The sequence below is a fragment of the Ranitomeya variabilis genome, chromosome 1 (assembly GCF_051348905.1).
Source record: "Ranitomeya variabilis isolate aRanVar5 chromosome 1, aRanVar5.hap1, whole genome shotgun sequence".
Lineage (NCBI taxonomy): Eukaryota > Metazoa > Chordata > Amphibia > Anura > Dendrobatidae > Ranitomeya > Ranitomeya variabilis.
This window is the reverse complement of record NC_135232.1, coordinates 677,547,998-677,571,018: the sequence shown is the minus strand read 5'-3', so window position 1 is coordinate 677,571,018 and position 23,021 is coordinate 677,547,998. Positions and strand designations below refer to the sequence as shown.

Below are 23,021 nucleotides of genomic sequence, written 5' to 3'. Positions count from 1 at the left end.
GAAAAACGAAAACGGAAAAAGCTCCGGGGGTGAAGGGGTTAAAGATTTTTCTGTATTTTCATGACTATGAAAATTGTACATTCACACTGAAGGCATCAAAACTATGAATTAACACATGTGGAATTACATGCTTAACAAAAAAGTGTGAAACAACTGAAATTATGTCTTATATTCTAGGTTCTCAAAGTAGCCACCTTTTGCTTTAATGACTGCTTTGCACACTCTTGGCATTCTCTTGATGAGCTTCAAGAGGTAGTCACAGGGAATGGTTTTCAATTCACAGGTGTACCCTGTCAGGTTTAATAAGTGGGATTTCTTGCCTGATAAATGGGGTTGGGACCATCAGTTGTGTTGTGCAGAAGTCTGGTGGATACACAGCTGATAGTCCTACTGAATAGACTGTTAGAATTTGTATTATGGCAAGAAAAAATCAGCTAAGTAAAGAAAAAGGAGTGGCCATCATTACGTTAAGAAATGAAGGTCAGTCAGTCCGAAAAATTGGGAAAACTTTGAAAGTATCCCCAAGTGCAGTGGCAAAAACCATCAAGTGCTACAAAGAAACTGGCTCACATGAGGACCGCCCCAGGAAAGGAAGACCAAGAGTCACCTCTGCTTCTGAGGATAAGTTTATCTGAGTTACCAGCCTCAGAAATTGCATGTTAACAGCAGGTCAGATTAGAGACCAGGTCAATGCCACACAGAGTTCTAGCAGCAGAAACATCTCTACAACAACTGTTAAGAGGAGACTTTGTGCAGCAGGCCGTCATGGTAAAATAGCTGCTAGGAAACCACTGCTAAGGACAGGCAACAAGCAGAAGAGACTTGTTTGGGATAAAGAACACAAGGAATGGACATTAGACCAGTGGAAATCTGTGCTTTGGTCTGATGAGTCCAAATTTGGTTCCAACCACCGTGTCTTTGTGCGACGCAGAAAAGGTGAACGAATGGACTCTACATGCCTGGTTCACACCGTGAAGCATGGAGGAGGAGGTGTGATGGTTTGGGGGTGCTTTGCTGGTGACACTGTTGGGGATTTATTCAAAATTGAAGGCATACTGAACCAGCATGGCTACCACAGCATCTTGCAGCGGCATGCAATTCCATCCGGTTTGCGTTTAGTTGGACCATCATTTATTTTTTAACAGGACAATGACCCCAAACACACCTCCAGGCTGTGTAAGGGCTATTTGACCAAGAAGGAGAGTGATGGGGTGCTACGCCAGATGACCTGACCTCCACAGTCACCAGACCTGAACCCAATCGAGATAGTTTGGGGTGAGCTGGACCGCAGAGTGAAGGCAAAAGGGCCAACAATTGTTAAGCATCTCTGGGAACTCCTTCAAGATTGTTGGAAGACCATTCCCGGTGACTACCTCTTGAAGCTCATCAAGAGAATGCCAAGAGTGTGCAAAGCAGTCATCAAAGCAAAAGGTGGCTACTTTGAAGAACCTAGAATATAAGACATAATTTCAGTTGTTTCACACTGCTACCTTCCTGCTGAAACGTGTAGTGGTTCAATAAATGGTTTGTTTACCACTAATCTATTGCAGTGTGCTCTATAGCCATAGCGCTCCTTAAATTGACCACATTTTTTCCCCAAAAAATCAAGGGAAACTGGAGTCTCATACAAGGCTAAAGCATCCTTCACTCTTACTGATAGTCCTTCACAGAACTGACTACGGAGCACTGAGTCATTCCACTTAGTGTCAGTGGTCCACCTCTGAAACTCGGAGCAATTCTCCACCGGCCGGTCTCCCTGCTGAAGCTGACATAGTGTGATCTCAGCCAGGGAGACGCAGTCAGAGTCGTCATATATATGACCATGCGCCAGAAAAATTTCCTTCACCATCTGGCGTGACTGGGAGTGAAATGGGAGAAAGAATGCTCATGCTTGCGGGTCACCCTGAAGTACCGAGCGAGATTATTATCCCCAACCTGAAGTAAGGCTTTCCTGAAAGCAACAAACTTTTCACGGCCCCCCAGAGAACCTATCAGGCAAAGCAATCTTGGGCTCCACTAAGGGTTGCCTGGGAGTCATGTTGCCCAAACCTGATGTGTTAGGGTGCTGCAAAATGGCAGTGCATAGATCTCCCATATCCAGGCTGCACTGCTGTAGTTGCCCTGTTAGAGCAGTGATAGGATCCATAATGGATCAAATAATTGTTTCGGTCAGAGCTAATGTCACGATTCTGTTGTAAGGTGTCCCAGGACCAGGGGCTCCTTCTCTGTCCCTAACGCTAGGGGCGCCCTAGCTCACCCTGTTCCCCGAATTACTTCTGATGGTGAAGATGCCAGGGCCATGTACTTTGACTTAGCTCTTGCATACTCCCTTAGTCTGTACTCTTACACCACCCAAGGAAGATGGGAGTAATAGTGTACCATAATATACCAACAAGGCTAAAAAGCAAATACGAACAGGGGTAACAAAAAATACAAAACATACAAATATACTCACACATATAACAGAGGAATGCACTGGGGACTGGAGGATGGGGTTAAACCAAAGTAGGAGAATAAACCTTGCAACAGTCACAGATAAACCCACCAACAACCTCCAGCCATGCAGCATAAGCTTGCTCTGACAATGAGTGCTAGCCAGGGCCCCGATTATATAGGAGATGGGAGTGGCTAACATGGAACAGCTGAAAGCCTAAACACTCCAGGAGCTCTCAACAGAGCAGATTAACTCCGTTTAATAAGAAGGTGAATCTAATCAGTGCAGAAGAAGGAGAAATCAGATGCTCTGGTCTTCTGGTTCCTCTCTGTCGTGGTAAACCAGTGACAGCTCTCAATATACAGTATGTGCCCACACATATAGTGGGGAAAATAAGTATTTGACACACTGCCAATTTTGCAAGTTTTCCTACCTATAAATAATGGAGAGGTCTGTAATTTTTAGCGTAGGTACACTTCAACTGTGAGAGACAGAATCTTAAAATAAAATCCAGAAAATCACATTGTATGATTTTTAAATAATTACATTGCATTTTATTACATGCAATAAGTATTTGATCACCTACCAACCAGAAAGAATTCTGTCTCTCACAAACATGTAAGTTTTTCTTCAAGAAGCCCTCCTCTGCACTCATTACCTGTATTAATTGCACCTGTTTGAACTTGTTACCTGTATAAAAGACACCTGTCCACACACTCAATCAATCACACTCCAACCTCTCCACCGTGGCCTAGACCAAAGAGCTGTCTAAGGACACCAGGGACAAAATTGTAGACCTGCACAAGGCTGGGATGGGCTAAAGGACAATAGGGAAGCAGCTTGGTGAGAAGGCAACAACTGTTGGCACAATTCTTAGAAAATGGAAGAAACAAGATGACTGTTTGGGGCTCCATGCAAAATCTCACCTTGTGGGGTAAGAATGATTCTGAAAAAGATCAGGAATCAGCCCAGAACTACGTGGGAGGACTTGATGAAAGACCTGAAGAGAGCTTGGACCACAGCCACAGTGTCAAACATTATCGTAAGTAACACACTATGCCGTCATGGATTAAAATCCTGCAGGACACGAAAGGTCCCTCTGCTCACACCAGCACATGTCCAAGCCCGTTTGAAGTTCTCCAGTGACCATCTGGATGATCCAAAGTAGGCATGGGAGAAGGTCATGTGGTCAGATGACACCAAAATAGAACTTTTTGGTATCAACTCCACTCGCTGTATTTGGAGGATGAAGAAGGATGAGTACAACCTCAATAACACTGTCCCAATGGTGAAGCATGGTGGGGGAAACATCTTACTTCGGGGGTGCTCTTCCCTCAATAAGAGCATTGTAGATGGGTCATGACTGGGTCTTCCAGCATAACAAAGACCTGAAACACACAGCCAGGGCAACTAAGAAGTTGCTCTGAAAGAAGTATTTCAAGGTACTGGAGTGGCCTAACCAGTCTCCAGACCTGAACCCAATAGAAAATCTTTGGAGAGAGTTGAAACTCAATGTTGCCCAGCAATAGCCCCGAAACCTGAAAGATCTGGAGAAGATCTGTATGGAGGAGTGGGCCAAAGTTACTGCTGCAGTGTGTGCAAACCTAGTCAAGAACTATAGAAAACGTCCGAGCTCTGTAATTGCAAACAAAGGTTTCTGTACCAAATATTAAGTTCTGTTTTCTATTGTATAAAATGCTTATTTCATGCAATAAAATGCAAGTTAACTATGTAAAAATCATACAATTTGTTTTTCTGGATTTTTTTTTAGATTCTGTCTCTCATAGTTAAAGTGCACCTATGATAAAAATTACAGACTTCTCTATTCTTTGTATGTGGGAAAACTTGTAAAATCGGAAGTGTATCAAATACTAATTTTCCCAACTGTAGCTCCCTGTATACAGTATGAGCCCTCATACAGCCTCCTATATACAGTATGAGCCTGCACATAGTTCCCTATACACAGTTTGAGCCTGCACATAGCTCCATATATACAGTATGAGCCCCCATATAGCCTCCTATATATAGTATGAGACCTCACAGAGCCCCCTACATGCAGTATGAGCCCCCACATAATCCTCTACATACAGTGTGAGCCCCCACCCAGCACCTATATACAGTATGAACCCTATATAGCCTACAGTATGAGTCTGCACATAGCTCCCTATATACGGTATGACCCAGCACATAGCTTCCTATATGCAGTATGAGCCCCAAATAGCCTCCTATATACAGTGTGAGCCCCCATATAGCCTCCTATAAACAGTATGGGCGCCCACATAACCTAAATACAGTATGAGCCTCCACATAGCCTCCTATATACAGTATCGGCACCCCCATAGCTCCCTGTATACAGTATGACATCACACATAGCCTCATATATACAGTGTGAGCTCCCACATAGCCCCCCACATACAGTATGAGCCCCCACATAACCCTATATACAGTATGAGCCCCCACACAGCACTTATATACAATATGAGCCCCATATAGCCTCCTGTATATAGTATGAGCCCCCATAAATACCCCCTTTTATACAGTGTGAGCCCCCACCCAACCTTCCTACATACATTATGAGCCCCCATATAGCCTCCTACATACAGTGTGAGCCCCCACATTGCCTATATATAGGCTCACATACCATACACATATTAATAGCGGAGCACCAGGAAAGTTCCCCGCCGGGATATTTGCGCCTGCCGATGGTGGCAAACAAAACAGTAAATTGAGGGCAATCTGGTCATGAGCCCCTTGGACCCAGGCGGTAGCTCAGATTGCCCTCATTATAATCCTCCTATGTATCCATCTTCTATCTGCAATGTCCATCTATTAAATCTGCATGTCTATAATATGTATATATAATAAATAGTATTTGTATATTTAGCTTTACCCTGTGTTTTGTTGTAGATTTGATTCATTTGTCTAAGGAGGATGAGGAGTTTCTGGCTAGTTCTATCTCTCCTGTTACACCAATGGCCACCACAGAGGTTGAATCTACCACCGTCATCAGTACAGTCACATCTGTGTCCCGTGTGAGTGTAGACATCCCGCCAACCAGAAGAATCACCACCACAGCGTCCGATGGGTTGGACAGGCTAGAATCTGAAGGTATGTGTGACATCTGTATATGTATTATCTATCTGCCTATCTATTATCTATCTATCAAATATCTATCTATCCCATATCTATCTATCTATCTATCTATCTATCTATCTACCTATCTATTATCTATCTATCAAATATCTATCTATCTATCTATCTATCTATCCCATATCTATCTATCTATCTATCTATCTATCTATCTATCTATCTATCTATCTATCTAATCTATCTATCCCATATCTATGTATCTATCTATCCATCTATCCCATATATATCTATCTATCTAGCTAGCTAGCTATCTATCTATCATCTAACATATATCATCTATTATCTATCTATCTATCTATCTATCTATCTATCTATCTATCTATCTATCATCTATCTAGACAGAGAAAAAATGAAGGCAGCACTCCATAGATTTGTAGTGAAAAAAATGTGAATTTTATTCAGACCCACATGGCGTGGGGACGTTTCGGCTCACACGGAGCCTTTCTCAAAAATGAGCGCTGCCTTCTTTTTTTCTCTGTCTGGATTGGGGCATGGAAGTAATGGATGCTTTGCTGTGGAGGCCTGTGCACCCGCCTATAGGTATTGTGCTGTTCCATTTCTTTCTCTATCTATCTATCTATCTATCTATCTATCTATCTATCTATCTATCTATCTATCTATCTATCTATCAAAACTTTGGTTTGTTACTCCCAGTGTCCATTTAATATAGTCTAATTTGTTTTTATACATTATTTTGTTTGTAGTTTCTTATAGTTGCACTTTTTGGGGCTAATAGACACAGCTGCTGCTGACGGATTTGTGTTTTTCCTTCTATACTAAAATTTTGAGACGGAACAATGCAATTGTAAATGGAGTATGGCAATCTATGTGGATTATTAACACCTCGGAAAAACAACTCAGTTTCTGCTGTGATTTAAAAAAATTCTGCCAAAAACATGGTGGTCTTACTGCAATTTTAAAAATTGTAACTAGAAACAACCCGTGTGAACGTAGTCTCAGGATTCTAATTTTAACGTTTGTTTTTTTTCTCTTTATGGTGTTTACTTTATGGGGTAAAGAATAATAATAATAATTTTATTTATATAGTGCCAACATATTCCGCAGCGCTTTACAACTTATTGAGGGGACTTGTACAGACAATAGACATTACAGCATAACAGAAATCACAGTTCAAAACAGATACCAGGAGGAATGAGGGCCCTGCTCGCAAGCTTACAAACTATGAGGAAAAGGGGAGACAGGGAAAAAGAAAAATAGGGTAAAAAAACCACTACTCTCAGCAATCTCCAGTGGTTCAGAATGAATGGAGTGGAGATGCGCATGATTGAACTCCTCTGCATTCACACAGGGCTCCTAGTTCTCGGGAACGGTGGGGGTCCCAGCAGTCGGGACAGCAAGCAATAAAGAAATTATCATGTATCCTGTGAATAGAGGATGAATTCCAAACTGACAATACCCCATTAAGACCCCAGTGTAATGTCCTCTGTCTCTATAGTAATTCTGGATAATTCTGGATCATATCTGTGCTGCATTACATTTCGCACCTGAGCATTGTCGCAAGGAGTCAGCCTGAACCATTCTTTTTATAGCTTCCTTCCAGTGCAGTGACATCATGGAGAGGCTGATTACTCTTTTCCCCAGGCATTTTCTTTCCAGTCCTTACCTCCAGAATAATACTGGTAGCTCATCCAGACTCTGGGATACTGGACGTTACACTGCTTGTCCAGCAGAGGGCACTACACTCCATGATATTACTGCAGTACAGGCCTGCAGATGAGTTTTCCTACTTTCATATTAATTGTCCGTAGAACAGTTTCAAAATAATTTCTATTATCATAAACATTTTTTTGCAGCAAAACATCATTGCTAGCTAACATTGTAACACTTCTTTTCAAATGATGGTTATTTTATGTTAAATCCTATGATAGAGGCAGGAACAATTAGATCCATAGTATGGTGCATGTCACATCCTCAGCATTATAATCTGCGGAAACCATCATCTATCTACCAACATCGTGTTTAGCTGCCAGAGGAGCGGTGGCTTCTGCGTAGATCTGGTACATTCATTTCTATGGGATTTCTAAAAATTGCTGAGCACACTTGTTTGACAATTTTTGGAGCAAGGGTGCTCTGCAATTTTCGACGCTCCTTTTGAAATCGAGCCCTGTTCCCAAGAGTGAGGCATATTTAGGTGATGGAGCAAATACTCTCAGCTGTATTCACAACTCCCATAGCAATGAATGGTGGTTGGAAGCTTTGGGGAAAGTGGGAGTGGGAGATCCCTGCTCTGGAGATATGTGCAGGTTCCAACCCTTTAATCACAAGACAACCCCTTTAAAGGAGTCAATGTTTTGCTTTTATTTTATTTTTGCTGCTCCTCTTAATATTCCATTATTCGTTTTTTTGTAAATACACATAGATATGGGTCTGGTCTTTACTAAGGGGGCAGAACTCAAAGAGTAATAATGCAGAGCATCCTAAGAACACGCCCCAGAGGATCCTGTGAGACACACCCCCGAGGTAAAGAGCAAAAAATGAAACTACATTAAAAGGCCGATATCTCTGGAACCAATGTGGGGTGATTTACAAAATAAAAAAAAAAATGGGATGCTCGGGAACAGCGGGAATAAATTAAAAGCAAAGACTGGCAACTTCTGACAGATCCTCTTTTAGGGATTGGGTGGGGTTTAGGTGCTTTTAGGAAATAGTGAGATCTGGTGGAATATAAGATAATTTAGATTTCTCAAATGTTTCTAAAAGAAAAAAAAACAGGAAGGTTTCTGCACCAGAAATGAACATGCTGAGGTTTTCACAAATGTACCAAAGTCTGGGTTGCGTATGTGGTGCAGTTTTTATGCAACATTTTACAGAAACAGCAAAGCGGATGAATTTTAACTTAAGCTGCATTATTTTAGTACCGATTATTGAGTATTTTTTGGGATCACTTTTGAAAAGCGCGTGTCCGTTTCTGTTGCAGTAACGTGACATTTTGGTGCAGGTTTTACCCATTTATTTAGATGGGGATGTAGATATACACAGTTCACACTGCTGGCCTGGAATTATTTATTTTCTTTTTGGCAGTTTCTGCCAGAAAAAATATACTTAAATACGTGTAGATTTTAGTTGCAGAAATAGCATGGATTTCAATCTCGAATATCGCCTGTAAAATCCGCACCAAGTACCCAACGTGCGCACCAGCCCAAACCAATCTCTTTGTAGATTCCGCACTGAAAAAAACAGTGCAGCATAAAGATAAGTGGTGTTGTCTATCTCTGGGAACAATTATTAATATTTTTTTTTTACATAAGTCATGTATTTGGGGCCAAAAATCATTTTTTGAAATTCAGTTTCATTAAAACTATTTTGTATTGTTTTACATTTAAAGGCTTTTTGTTATCCCGGCACATTCAACTTTGATGTGGTCTGTGGCCGTATATCAGCTGAGAGGAGCTCAGAAATAGACAGATAAAAGAGTTACAAACTCTCCTATTGCACAGTCAAAATGAGTTCACTGATGGATTCTCAGATAACTCATTCTGCAGCAAAAAAAACTGTGCAACACAGAAGGCAAACGTTTTAAATGAAACCCAATTACAGAAAGTATTTTTAGCCCAAAATACACCCATTTAACGTAACTTTTTGGCACTGTAAAATGCTTCAAATTTTACATGTGGAACATCTTTAACACACATGCGTACTGTCTCTTCTCTGCCACTGAATTCTCAGGCCGAGGTACTAGTAGCAGGCACTAGTCCAAAATTCCATTTAATCTTTATTGCTGTGGATCAAATATACCTGCAGGCTTGTGATCACACAGCACAGACAAATACAAGTGACTTCCCCTTACATGATATTGCACTTCACATATAAATGTGACGATAATCCACCATTTTTTAATTATTTGGATCGCCAGTTAATTACTAATAGAAGCTCAGAGGTTTTGCACCGTTTTATAGTAAACCGCCCCCATCCCCGAATGCAACCAGAGGACCTTTCTGGTTCACCATCACAAGACTCATTGCAGAACAGTGAACCTCTCATTCCCCTGCATCTTCTTTATTATCATTTTGTGAGTAGTTTTTTAGTGATCGGCACCGCTTTCTCTTTTTATTCAGCTTTTGTGCAGTTTGCTTGCTCCATGTTTCCTCCAGCCATGCAGACCTGCCAGAGCGGTACGTTGTCACTCAGACGTCACCGTGTCATTATTTCTCCTAACTGCTCTGCTGCTCCATTGATTCCCTGTCTCATCTCTGTGTTCCCATCTAACATCTGCGGTCAGTCTGTCATTTCCCTGCTCCTTCATTTAGACTTTTCCAGATAAATCTCTGAAATATTACGCCTAAAGCTAAGATCTCGCTCACAGGTCAGTGTGTCCAGTACAATTTTCACACATACCAGAGACACTTACACACGTAGACACATTCAAGTGAATGGGTCTGTGCACATGTCAGTATGTATCCACAGACCATGTGTCCGTGGGCAAAATGCGCTGACTTGTCCTTTTTTTAACAGCATCACGGACCTCAAAACATCCCACACATGGGCAAACAGATGACACATGGATGACATCAGTGTGACTCGTACTGGCGCCAGGTGCTGAAGACCATTCACATCATTGTTCCCTGCTCTCTCTGTGATCAGCGCTAGCAGGGGAGAATGTTGAGAGTTATATTCAACTGATAATAGTAAGAACAATTAGCGGCTATTGAGACTACTATTCCTAACAGCCTACACCTGCTGCCGCTAATAAAAATGAGAGCAGGCAGCAGCTGATGAGAGTATTCATCAGCCGGCTCCTGCGCGATAAATAAATAAATAAATAAGGAGAAAAAACGGTGTGGGTTCCCTTGTATTTTTGATATCCAGCCAGGCAAAACTGACAGCTGGGGGCTGCAACCGGGAGCTGTTAGCTTAAGCAAGGCTGGTTATCAAGAATAGAGGGGAACCCACGCTGTATTTTTAGTTATTTAAATAAATAATTTTTAAAAAAGCGGCATGGAGTCCCCCCCATTTTTTGATGACAACCAGCCAAGCTAAAGCAGACAGCTGGGGGCTGGTATTCTCAGGCTGGTAAGGGGCAATGGATATTGACTCCCCAGCCTAAAAATAGCAGCCCGCAGCCGCCCATAAAAGACACATCTTTTAGATGCGCCAATTCTGACGCTTTGCTAATCCTATAGTTGTATTGTAAACACACAGCAAGTATAAAGTCTTTTATTTGAAATGAAAACAAAACACACTTTTATATTTTTATTTAAAAATAACAAACACAGTTATACTCACCTAATGCCTAATTCCACTGAATCCCTTGTCTCCTGCATTTCAACACACCGTAGATGTTTGGGAGATGCTTACTCCTGTCTTCCTGTTAAATGGAGACTTGGGAGAAAATTGGCCAAAGAAGCTATAGAAAATCCAACGTAAAGAGGTAATCCTACCTTATAAGGCCTTTTACTCTGTGATCGGTGGAAACCCAACCTCTGGGACCACCGCTGATCCTGAGAGTAACGGGGATGCAAGACTCGCGATCATTCACTTCAATCCTTATTCGTCCCCACTATTCCTTACACAAGTGGGAACGGCTTTGTTCAAGCCGAAGCATACATGTACTATCATTGGTGAGATGATATTAAGCCAGTGCCAGACACTTCTGGCACCAGCTTATGTCCATTGGGAAAAAGGGATACAGCAACTTGGATTTCAACATGCCTGATCCTTCTCGTCTTCTATGTTTCCTGTCAGAGGAGAGTGTGGTTACCCCAATTCACATTAGATGTTCGGCCAACTTACCTAATGTCTGTAGGCACCTGTACTAAAAAATTGCTTCTGCATACCAGTACATTACAGAAGGAATAGTCAGATATATTCCAGATAGCACAAATATGGTGGGTGATTATCGAAGACCTTCTAACCTCCCATGTTGTTCTTGCTGGTACAGAGGGCGATGAGGAGGATGAAGATGAGGAAGATGAAGATGATGATGAGACAGATGAAGACGATGAAGAAGAGGAGGAGGATAATAAAGATAATGACTCAGAAAGCTCAGAAAAGGATTCAGACATCCCACTCTTCACCCTCCCAGGACTGTCCTCTCAAGAACCTCTTGAAGATGATGGTAATGTTGCCCTGATTGAAGGAGCAGCTTATCCAGTCCCAGACACCATGGAGTGGGAACAGCAAAATCAAGGCCTAGGTAAGAAGTAACCAGCGCTATTCATGTGTGATATTGGAAAAGTGTTTTATAAAGTGCAAAGTTACAGAAACCATCTGGGAACCAACACAGACAGCTGCTTAAATTGCAACTCCTTACTATAATCCTCTTGCTGTTTTATAGTAACAAGAATGATCTGATAACGCAGGCATTAAAGGGAATCCGCCAGCAGTTTTTATTATGTAATCTGAGAGACACTGATTCCAGCGATGTATCACTTACAAGGCAGTGTTGCTGTTTCAATACAATAATTTTTTTTAGCAGGAGATTATCACTGCAGAAAAAGTGGGAGGGTGATCTCTTAAAGTGAGATCTATATGATTGCTTGTACCTGACCAAATATAAGCTGAGTGCTAACTTAGAGGCTAAGAATGCATCAGATACACAGAGACAGATACACACTCCTCTCTCAGCAAAGGCTTACACACAACTGCTTTATTCTCTGAACAAGGGAAGATACTAGAAGCATGAAATGGGGGGGGGGTTGCACAACTTCTGAATAGTTAGTGTCACTCTATGATTGGTTCATTCCAACTTCACTTCCATATATGGTATTTAGTCCAGTGTCCAATGTCCAGTGACTTCTTCACATTTCAAAAATTCCTTTCAGTGTGCTGCTGATCAGGAAATAGACTCCATCTTGCTACACCATATCTGAACTGACTTATATAAGGTTTAATAATTGATTTCATTAGCCATTTCCTCCTTCACACTAGGTGTCCTGTGCCTTTTGGTCCAACCACACCCCCACCACCACTGATTGACAGCTTTCTGTCAATATACAGTATACAAAGAAAGCTACCAATCAGATGTGAGGGCGGGGTTATACAGAGCTCAGCATTTGAGCTCTGCTAGATCTGCAGCAGAGAAAACTTGTATCAAAATGACAACAAGCAGCACAGTAAGTGATACATCACTGGAATCAGGCTCTTTGCCCCTACATCACGGTGCTCTCAGATTACTTAACAAAAACCTGCTGACAGAATCCCTTTAATCCTGACTGCATCTACAGTTCTATATCATGTTTTAAATATCTCTTCCCTGCAAGTGAATCATCACTCTTTAGGTTTTAAAAAAAGAGGTTCGTAAGCAGCTGCAGTACAATGCCCCAGGTGGTGAAGAACATCACAGTACAAATCTAAGACAATGCAGATCTTCTTTATGCAGAGAACAAGGATTTTTTATTTATTTTTATAATTCTTATTAATCAACAGTAAGCAGGAATCTGCCGTATGTATTTTGGGCTTAAACAATTTTTACATTTGGGTTTCACTCCAACTTTTGCGCCATTAGGCTACAGAAAGAGTCAGCGAAGAACCTGCCAGTGAGCTGGTTCCAATAGAGAGTTGATAAATCTTTGATCTGTCTTTTCTGAACTCTTCTTAGCTGATGTCTGATCACATCAAAGTTCAGCTCCACTTTCGATGTGGTCTGTGTTCATAAACCAGCACAGGGGAGTTTAGGAAATGAAAGACACAAGAGTAAGACCTCACATACTAAAAAAACCGGACTGATTATTTGGATCGCAGTTTGGTCCGAGTGTCTCCTCCTTCTCTGTGAAAACCTAACTGCAATCGGATGCTATTCAAGTATTTTTTTCACCGACCCATAGATTTACTTTGCTGATTCTGATCCGACACTCAGATCAAAATCAGACATGTCTCTGTGAAATTTGCACAGAATGCACAGTCCGCAGAAAATCATGGACATGTGAACGGCCCCATAGACTCTCACAGGTACGAGTGGAAAACACAGATAGCACTAGTGCGCCAAAACCGGACGTCTGAATAATGGCTTACAATCTCCCCGTAAAAACAAGCTCGCTGACTGATCCTTAGCTAGCTCACTCTGCAGCCGGAACTGTGCAGCGAAACAAAGAGACTGTAAAAGCCCATTGTTGCAAAATTTATAATGAAACTCTATCGCCAAAATTATTTTAAGCCCCAAATACATGGATTTAAGTGAAAAATAAATTGTCCATACAATTGAATACTTGCTCTGTTTACTCTTTTGTCAAGTTATAGGCTGCAGAACATTCTGCTATCAGGTTTCTACCAGATAGCAATAAGAAAATAGTCTCAGTACAAAAATAAACTTAGATCAGGGAATTGCTCATAATGCAATTCCTTAATGTAATTTGTTAAGTGGCTTCAAATCAGTTTTCCCGGTGTTGTGACAAATTTAGACTCTAGAGGGCAGCAAAGATCTGCGGCCAAGGGAACAAATCTCAGCTTATCATTCTGACCACCCGCCATTCACCCCTTCGGGGGCACAAATAATGATGTCATTTAGTAAATATGGTGAAATGTGGGTCACGATGTTACTGGCTGGCGGGATAAGTAATAGATCGCAGTACATGTCCCCCAGATATAATCTTCTGTATATTTACATATTATTACATTTGCCCTTTTGGGTTTTCTAGAACTGGAGCCCAATAATCAGTGTCGCGCTACCTCGTATGATCAGTGCCATCTCAGCCTGACCTTGCTCGTCCTCATAGCTCGTCACGGTTATGAATATCATCAGCTTCCAATTGTGGCAGAGAAAAAGAAAACTGTCAAGAACGAGCTACCCAGAGGGCGTCCAAAAATAGCGAGCGCTCTGAAATAACCCAGGCTTCTAATTGCCTTAAAAATCGTCATACAGCGCCTTATAGGATGGGCGTTATATGCGGCCGTTGTGTAATGATGAACTATAAGTCACAGCCAGCGAGAGAGAAGAAAAGACGCATTGCAATGGTGGATTCAATTCCTTGCTTTTATAAAAATGATAATGTGGCTGAATGGATAGGAGCAGAGCGATCTGCGACATTACCATTCTCCTATTTCTGCCAGAAATATCCAGTGGATAGATGATTAAAAAGGGGGTAATAATTTTTATTTTTACTTAAATGCCTGTATTTGGGACTAAAAATAGTTTTTGTAATTGGCCTTCATTAAAAATGTTGCACTCTTTGGCTATATGTTCTTTATTTCCCAGCACATTTAACTTTGATGTGGTCTGTGGTCATAAATTGGCTGAGATGAGCTAAAAAAAAAAAAAAAGCAAAAGAGTTACAAATGCTCATGTCACTGATGGAAACTCCGTTAACTCATTTTGCAGAGAGTGCAATCCAGGGGCTATAAAAGGCAAACAGGGCAACATTTGTAATGCAAAAATGATTTTAGCCCCATATATACATGATTAAGTATTAAAAAAAAAGACCATTGGAGAGCCAACCACTGGAAACCCCCAAAAATCAGTAGAATAGGATGCAAGACTACGATGCAAAGGACTTTGAATGGAGCAATAGCGGCATGCCTGATCTCTGTTCCATTAAAACTCAGTGGAAGTAATGAAAAAAACAAGCAAGCGCTGCCTTCTGTTATGGATCCCAGCAGTCGGACTACTACCAAACATTTTTACCTATGTATGTGAATATTACAATATAATACCTTTTTTAAAGGTATTTTAGTTATTTTTTCTATATTGTATTGATAAAACTGCAATGTGCGGTTGATGGGAGTCACACTGTTGGGATGCAGCCATTAGATGAAGATCAGTTTTCCCCTGTACAGGCTTTATCTTTCATTTTCAGTTTTCTCTGAGCTAGTGGGGAGGGGAGACTAGCTGTTATGAAGTCTCTTATGCACACCACACAGAGACATGAGGAATTCCTGCTCCCCTGTTTTTATGTCACATATGATTACAAACAGCAGCAGCATGAAAGACATGATACAGCTTCGTGGCTGTATAATGTTTGATTACTAATGTCTTTTTACTAAGCTGTGTGGCTGTGAATCCAACTCCAAAATGAAATACATTTGCTGAAGGCAGCAGCTGTCTGTTTCTGCTTGCCTCTCACAGTGCTGACTGCTCCTCATCCCTTTTCCATTTAGTGTAATAGGAGGTGTAACCTGACACCTCAGTGTTCTGGCAGCGCATTCTTCCTTTGTCCAAGATGGATTCCAGTTGTTATTCATAGTGAATGATCAGTTTAAGAGGCCGAGGAGAGGAAGAAGTGGCTCATAAGTGGAGAAAGAAGAATATTTCTCGGATATATAAAGTTTCTTATTTTCGTTTGTACTATCGATTTGTGCAAAATTTGTTAAGACAACAGGGGCCTTTTAAGGTTCCTGTAAAGGACTAGTCCCATCGTTGTACTTCAAAAAAAGAAAAGTTGGAAATGTTCTAAAATAAACTCAATTTAAATTTGATATTTTTTAAAACAATTAAAAATATATATATGAATAAACTTTTAATTCTGATCTAGGCAACTCTGCACAGATTCTATGGCGGACTGTTTACAGCCAGCAAGGACCCTGACAACAGCCAATCAGCAATCTTATTTCCTAAGTCCACAGAGTGATATCTAAAACAGAAGAAATCTTTTGATCTTTAGGCATTGGTTGTCAAAAAACTAAAAAAAAAATCTCCTTTTGTGGACATTTATTTGAATACTCTATACAGGAGGTATTATCTGGGCATGGTATGGCAGTATTATGTGTGGCATCTATGAGAGGGGGCACATAATATTTTTCTATCAACCTTGCTCCAGCTCTGTTGACTTATGTAAGTGTAAGATGCCCAAGAGAGGTAGTCGAGGGTGAGCTTTGGTCCCGACTCGCTCTGCCATCCTACAGACAAGGAGTGTCCCAGTCCCGGTGTGCTGTTGTGTATGTGGTGCTTCCCACTTACTTCTGGCCAACAGACCTTTTCTGAGTCCAGGAATCCCTCTTTTGGAACCAGGGCAGCAAACAGTCCAGGAGACACTTGGTTAATAAAAAACAAACTTTTACTGAGAGAATGGCAGTCTGTACAGTATTTACAAGCAGGTTTAAATGATAAGGCCCAATGGGTTGTCATCTTTACCACAGGTACCGGGTACAACTTTAACCCCTTTCTGACATTGGACGTACTATCCCGTCGAGGTGGGGTGGGCCCGTATGACCACCGACGGGATAGCATGTCATATGCGATCGGCCGCGCTCACGGGGGGAGTGCGGCCGATCGCGACCGGGTATCTGCTATCGCAGCTGACATCCGGCACTATGTGCCAGGAGCGGTCACAGACTTCCCCCGACACATTAACCCCCGGCACACTGCGATCAAACATGATCGCAGCGTTCCGGCGGTATAGGGAAGCTCCCTGCGGGCTTCCCTGAGACGCATTGCTCCGAGGGTCTCTTACCTCCTCCTCCCTGCAGCAGGCCCGGATCCAAAATGGCCACGGCATCCGGGTCCTGCAGGGAGGTGGCTTCAAAAAAATTGTTCCAATAAATAAATTTCTTTATCTAAATAAAAAAAAAAAACAATAAAAGTACACATATTTAGTATCGCCGCGTCCGTAACAACCCGACCTATAAAACTGTCCCACTAGTTAACCCCTTCAGTGAACACCGCCAAAAAAAAAAAAAAAAAGAGGCAAAAAAAAAAACGCTTTATTATCATACCGCCAAACAAAAAGTGGAATAACACGCGATCAAAAAGACGGATATAAATAACCATGGTACCCCTGAAAACGTCATCTTGTCCCGCACAAAGTGAGCAGCAATACAGCATCATCAAAGAAAAAATAAAAAAGTTATAGTTCTCAGAATAAAGCGATGCAAAAATAATTATTTTTTCTATAAAATACTAGTTTTTATCGTATAAAAGCGACAAAACATAAAAAAATGATATAAATGAGGTATCGCTGTAATTGTACTGACCCGAAGAATAAAACTGCTTTATCCATTTTCCCAAACACGGAACGGTATAAACGCCTCCCCCAAAAGAAATTCATGAATAGCTGGTTTTTGGTCATTCTGCCTCACAAAAATCGGAATAAAAAGCGATCAAAAAATGTCACGTGCCCGAAAATGTTACCAATAAAAACGTCAACTCGTCATGACAAGACCTCACATGACTCTGTGGACCAAAATATGGAAAAATTATAGCTCTCAAAATGTGGTAACGCAAAAAATATTTTTTGCAATAAAAAGCGTCTTTCAGTGTGTGACGGCTGCCAATCATAAAAATCCGCTAAAAAACCCACTATAAAAGTAAATCAGACCCCCCTTCATCACCCCCTTAGTTAGCGAAAAATAAAAAAAATAAAAAAAATGTATTTATTTCTGCTTTCCCATTAGGGCTAGGGTTAGGGCTAGGGTTAGGGTTGGGGCTAGGGTAAGGCTACAGTTAGGGTTGGGGCTAAAGTTAGGGTTAGGGTTGGGGCTAAAGTTAGGGTTAGGGTATGGATAACATTTACAGTTGGGAATAGGGTTGGGATTAGGGTTAGGGGTGTGTCAGGGTTAGGGGTGTGGTTAGGGTTACCGTTGGGATTAGGGTTAGAGATGTGTTTGGATTAGGGTTTCAGTTATAATTGGGGGGTTTCCACTGGCACATCAGGGGCTCTCCAAAAGCGACATGGCGTCCGATCTCAATTCCAGCCAATTCTGCTTTGAAAAAGTAAAACAGTGCTCCTTCCCTTCCGAGCTCTCCGTGCACCCAAACAGGGGTTTACCCCACATATGGGGTATCAGCATACTCAGGACACATTGGAGAACAACTTTTGGGGTTCAATTTCTCCTGTTACCCTTGGGAAAATACAAAACTGGGGGCTAAAAAATAATTTTTGTGGAAAAAAAAAAGAATTTTTATTTTCATGCCTCTGCGTTATAAACTGTAGTGAAACACTTGGGGGTTCAAAGTTCTCACAACACATCTAGATAAGTTCCTTGGGGGGTCTAGTTTCCAATATGGGGTCACTTGTGGGGGGTTTCTACTGTTTAGGTACATTAGGGGCTCTGCAAACGCAATGTGACGCCTGCAGACCAATCCATCTAAGTCTGCATTCCAAATGACGCTCCTTCCCTTCCGAGCTCTGCCATGCGCTCAAACGGTGGTTCCCCCCCACATATGGGGTATCAGCGTACTCAGGACAAATTGGACAACAACTTTTGGGGTCCAATTTCAACTGTTACCCTTGGACAAATACAAAACTGGGGGCTAAAATATAATTTTTGTGGAAAAAAAAAGAATTTTTATTTTCACGGCTCTGCGTTATAAACTGTAGTGAAACACTTGGGGGTTCAAAGCTCTCCCAACACATCTATATGAGTTCCTTAGGGGGTCTACTTTCCAAAATGGTGTCACTTGTGGGGGGTTTCAATGTTTAGGCACATCAGTGGCTCTCCAAACGCAACATGGCGTCCCATCTCAATTCCTGTCATTTTTGCATTGAAAAGTCAAACGGCGCTCCTTCCCTTCCGAGCTCTCCCATGCGCCCAAACAATGGTTTACCCCCACATATGGGGTATCAGCGTACTCAGGACAAATTGTACAACAACTTTTGGGGTCCAATTTTTTCTCTTACCCTTGGGAAAATAAAAAATTGGGGGCGAAAAGATTATTTTTGTGAAAAAATATGATTTTTTATTTTTACGGCTCTGCGTTATAAACTTCTGTGAATCACTTAATGGGTCAAAGTGCTCACCACACATCTAGATAAGTTCCTTAGGGGGTATACTTTCCAAAATGGTGTTACTTGTGGGGGGGTTTCAATGTTTAGGCACATCAGGGGCTCTCCAAACGCAATATGACGTCCCATCTCAATTCCAGTCAATTTTGCATTGAAAAGTCAAATGGGGCTCCTTCGCTTCCGAGCTCTGCCATGCGCCCAAACAGTGGTTTACCCCTACATATGGGGTATCGGCGTACTCAGGATAAATTGTACAACTACTTTTGGGGTCCATTTTCTCCTGTTACCCTTGGTAAAATAAAACAAATTGGAGCTGAAGTAAATTTTTTGTGAAAAAAAGTTAAATGTTCATTTTTATTTAAACATTCCAAAAATTCTTGTGAAACACCTGAAGGGTTAATAAACTTCTTGAATGTGGTTTTGAGCACCTTGAGGGGTGCAGTTTTTAGAATGGTGTCACACTTGGTTATTTTCTATCATATAGACCCCTCAAAATGACTTCAAATGAGATGTAGTCCCTAAAAAAAAATGCGTTGTAAAAATGAGAAATTGCTGGTCAAATTTTAACCCTTATAACTCCCTAACAAAAAAAATTTTGGTTCCAAAAAATGTTGGTTCCAAAATTGTGCTGATGTAAAGTAGACATGTGGGAAATGTTACTTATTAAGTATTTTGTGTGACATATCTCTGTGATTTAATTGCATAAAAATTCAAAGTTGGAAAATTGCGAAATTTTCAAAATTTTCGCCAAATTTCTGTTTTTTTCACAAATAAACGCAGGTAATATCAAAGAAATTTTACCACTATCATGAAGTACAATATGTCTCGAGAAAACAATGTCAGAATCACCGGGATTAATTGAAGCGTTCCAGAGTTATAACCTCATAAAGGGACAGTGGTCAGAATTGTAAAAATTGGCCTGGTCATTAACGTGCAAACCACCCTTGGGGGTAAAGGGGTTAATCCTGGTTCTTGGGGTAGGTGGCAGCTCCCCCTTTCTGGCTTTCCTAGTCCTTGGGGATCTTCCTTACTTCTATTAGCATTTCTGGATTGCAATACCTTCTGCCCCATGTAGTCTGAGTCCATCCTTTCTTCTAGCGTCGCAATCTGAGTGCGCCCCTGGCCCCGACGTCCATCTTGAGGTTGCTTTTGGCCATTAGATGGAAACACACGGAAAGTATTTACGGCATTCTGCTGTCCCGAATATTGAGCGCACGTCATCCCCAGCAGCCCACTATTCATGATTCCTGACTCTGGTCCGATTCTACCTCCTTAGAGCCGAATGTGCTGCCTCCTACAGTGGGTCTAAAACCTTGTGGGGTCTCCCTAGCCCATTTTTGTTGGGCCGCTTTGGCCTTTTGCTGCAAGGCCTACCGCCGGGCCATTCAGGCGAACAACTCCTGATCCCTTTCAAAGGTGTCCTCCCATGTATAAGGCCGTTCCACCGCTGTAGCATACCACCCCTTCTGGCCCTCACTCTTTACAAAATATACTATTTCCCTCTGGTACAGGCTGTGCAGACAGTAAGGCAGATCATTTTGTTTTACCGCGTCACCGCTGATGTAGACCCGATCAGCTGTGAACTCTTCCTCCAAGAACCCAAATTCTTCCTTAATAGGCAACTCCAGGACCCGGCCCCTGGTCTGGGAGTCCTGTACTGACTCCCGTCTGTCTGCATGGAATCCTTCCAACCACCCCCTCAGGAAGGTGTCAGTAAATTTCCTCTTTCAGAAACCGGGGTATTGTGCTGACATCCACCGTGGTTAATGCTCGGAGGGTGGGGTCGGTGTATTTGGATGAGTATCGCGACCTCAACCACGGTGGTTTGGCGTCAAGGGGGGTATCGGGGTCTCAAAGAGCTTGCTGCACCAGCATCCAATGCAGCTTGGGCTCAGAGGGGATGTCAGTGACCGGCAGGTCATTTATTAGACTAGGCTCAACCCACCTCAAATCAATTTGTCCAGCTTCCCCCTCATCACCGCCAACACTCATTCGCCATGCAGGCTGTGCCATTTCCACAGGGAGCCTCCTGCTATGTGCCTCATTTCTCGTCGCAGGGAAAATGGTGCTGAACGGCTTCCGATGGCGCGCTTAATGCGCGCCTGGCGCCGCCTCTTCCTGGGACGAACTCCTGACGCAACCACCGTGTCACACTTCATTATCGGCGGTTTCGTCCCCTTCAAGCACATTGTTCCACACAGCGGACCACGTATCACGCTGCACTACGCCTCCCTCCGGAACGTACCTCCTTTTCTGGGCAGGCCTCTCTTCACCGGGCCCATCCTTCTTCGGGCAGTCACCCCTAGGGGCTGAACATCTTTTAGTCTGCTTCCATCCTTTCATCCAGCTTCCCAAGCTGAGTGCGCCTCAGGCCCCTGACGTCCATCTCGAGGTTGACCTTGGCCATTAGACGGAATCACACGGAAAGTATTTATGGCAATCTGCTGTCCCGAATATTGAGCTCACGTTGTCCATAGCAGCCCGCTATTCCTGATGCATATGCCCTCCTGCCTTCACATTAACTGAACTGTCACTTCCTTCCTCTGCCTCTAACGCTCAGTTCCCCCATCCCGTCTGGGCTGGCCACTACAGTTAACCCTGTCCCAGCTAACTGCAGCCCCATGGGGTATTCTACCTGTACCACTTACAAGTACATAAAACACATTTAACCCTTGGGGTCTGGAAGCAATCCATGGGCTTCCACCACCGTTACATAAGAAGTAAACTAACATGGGAAATAAAGCAGAGATTTCCCCCATGAGACATAGTCAATAATTTTATAACAAATCTTTATGTACATAGAAAATCATAAAATGTATTTCTGTAAATTCCCAGGATTAATTCACACCCTGTATGTGGTTCCCTGTTGGATAAGCAAAAAATGTAATTAGTAGAGCTTGTTATGTGTTAAGGCCTCTATAAAATCCCCAAACTCTACAGAAATGATGTAGTCACCTAGGATTTTAGAAAATTGTAAATCCATGTTCCATATCCATTAAAGTGAATTATTAATGGGATTGGTCTGTGCAAACAAGTATTTTTCAGTTATACACAATGTATTTAATGCTGCACAGCTAAAGCTCTAAATCTTTAACTCTTCGGCACTTGGTTAAAGTCTATATACTCCTTCACACAGATTTTTTTTAAAATCCTTTATTGGCTTATTAATTGTAAATTTAAGCAACTTTCCAAATCAGATAGGGGATAACTTCCAAACCTGAGAATACCCATTTAAGTAAAGAGAATTAATTATTGAACCTTCTACCGTGGAAGGACCCTTTAATCCCATGAGAACCCCTACCGTAAATACAGTGGCACAACTAGAGTTTGTCAGATGTATGGGACCTTGTAGCATTCCAAATGATGTAAAGGCATACGAATTCGCTCTCTCCATGTAGCAATGTCCACATCCTGTAAGGGTAAGTTCACACAGAGCGTTTTTGTTGCGTTTTTTTATGCTAATTTTCAGCTGCTTTTTACAATACCAGCAAGGGCCTATGAGATTTCAAAAATCTCATGCACACATTGGTTTTTTGTTTGATCAGTATTTTGTACTTTGCTGAGTTTTTTGGACATAGAGCATGTCACTTCTTTCAGCGTTTTTGCTGCGTTTTTTCACCCATTGACTTGAATGGGTGTTGAAAAAAATGCAGCAAAAACGCAGGTATCATTATTTGCTGCGTTTTTGCTGCTGAAAATCCAAGGACATTGGCATGGACAAAGAAAAAAAAAGCACCAAAAAAACGCACCAAAAACGCACTAGATACGCACCGAAAACTCACCTAAACCTGCGGTTTTGACACAGCTTCTTTCCTGCCAAGAAG

General features: G+C 41.9%; 1 protein-coding gene across 2 annotated transcripts in view; it reads left to right on the top strand.

Annotated features, from left to right (window-relative positions):
* Positions 1-23,021, top strand: part of ARMH4 (armadillo like helical domain containing 4) — a 175,173-nt gene that overhangs the window by 50,029 nt on the left and 102,123 nt on the right. The window contains exons 4-6 of one of the 2 annotated variants that reach the window (XM_077264941.1): positions 5,342-5,542; positions 11,484-11,738; positions 16,009-16,133. In XM_077264941.1, coding sequence (XP_077121056.1) covers positions 5,342-5,542; positions 11,484-11,738; positions 16,009-16,061 — 509 coding nt within the window. In that variant the 3' untranslated portion in view covers positions 16,062-16,133. Of the gene's footprint in view, positions 1-5,341; positions 5,543-11,483; positions 11,739-16,008; positions 16,134-23,021 lie in introns of those variants that run through there. The other variant, XM_077264932.1, reaches the window with a different exon arrangement.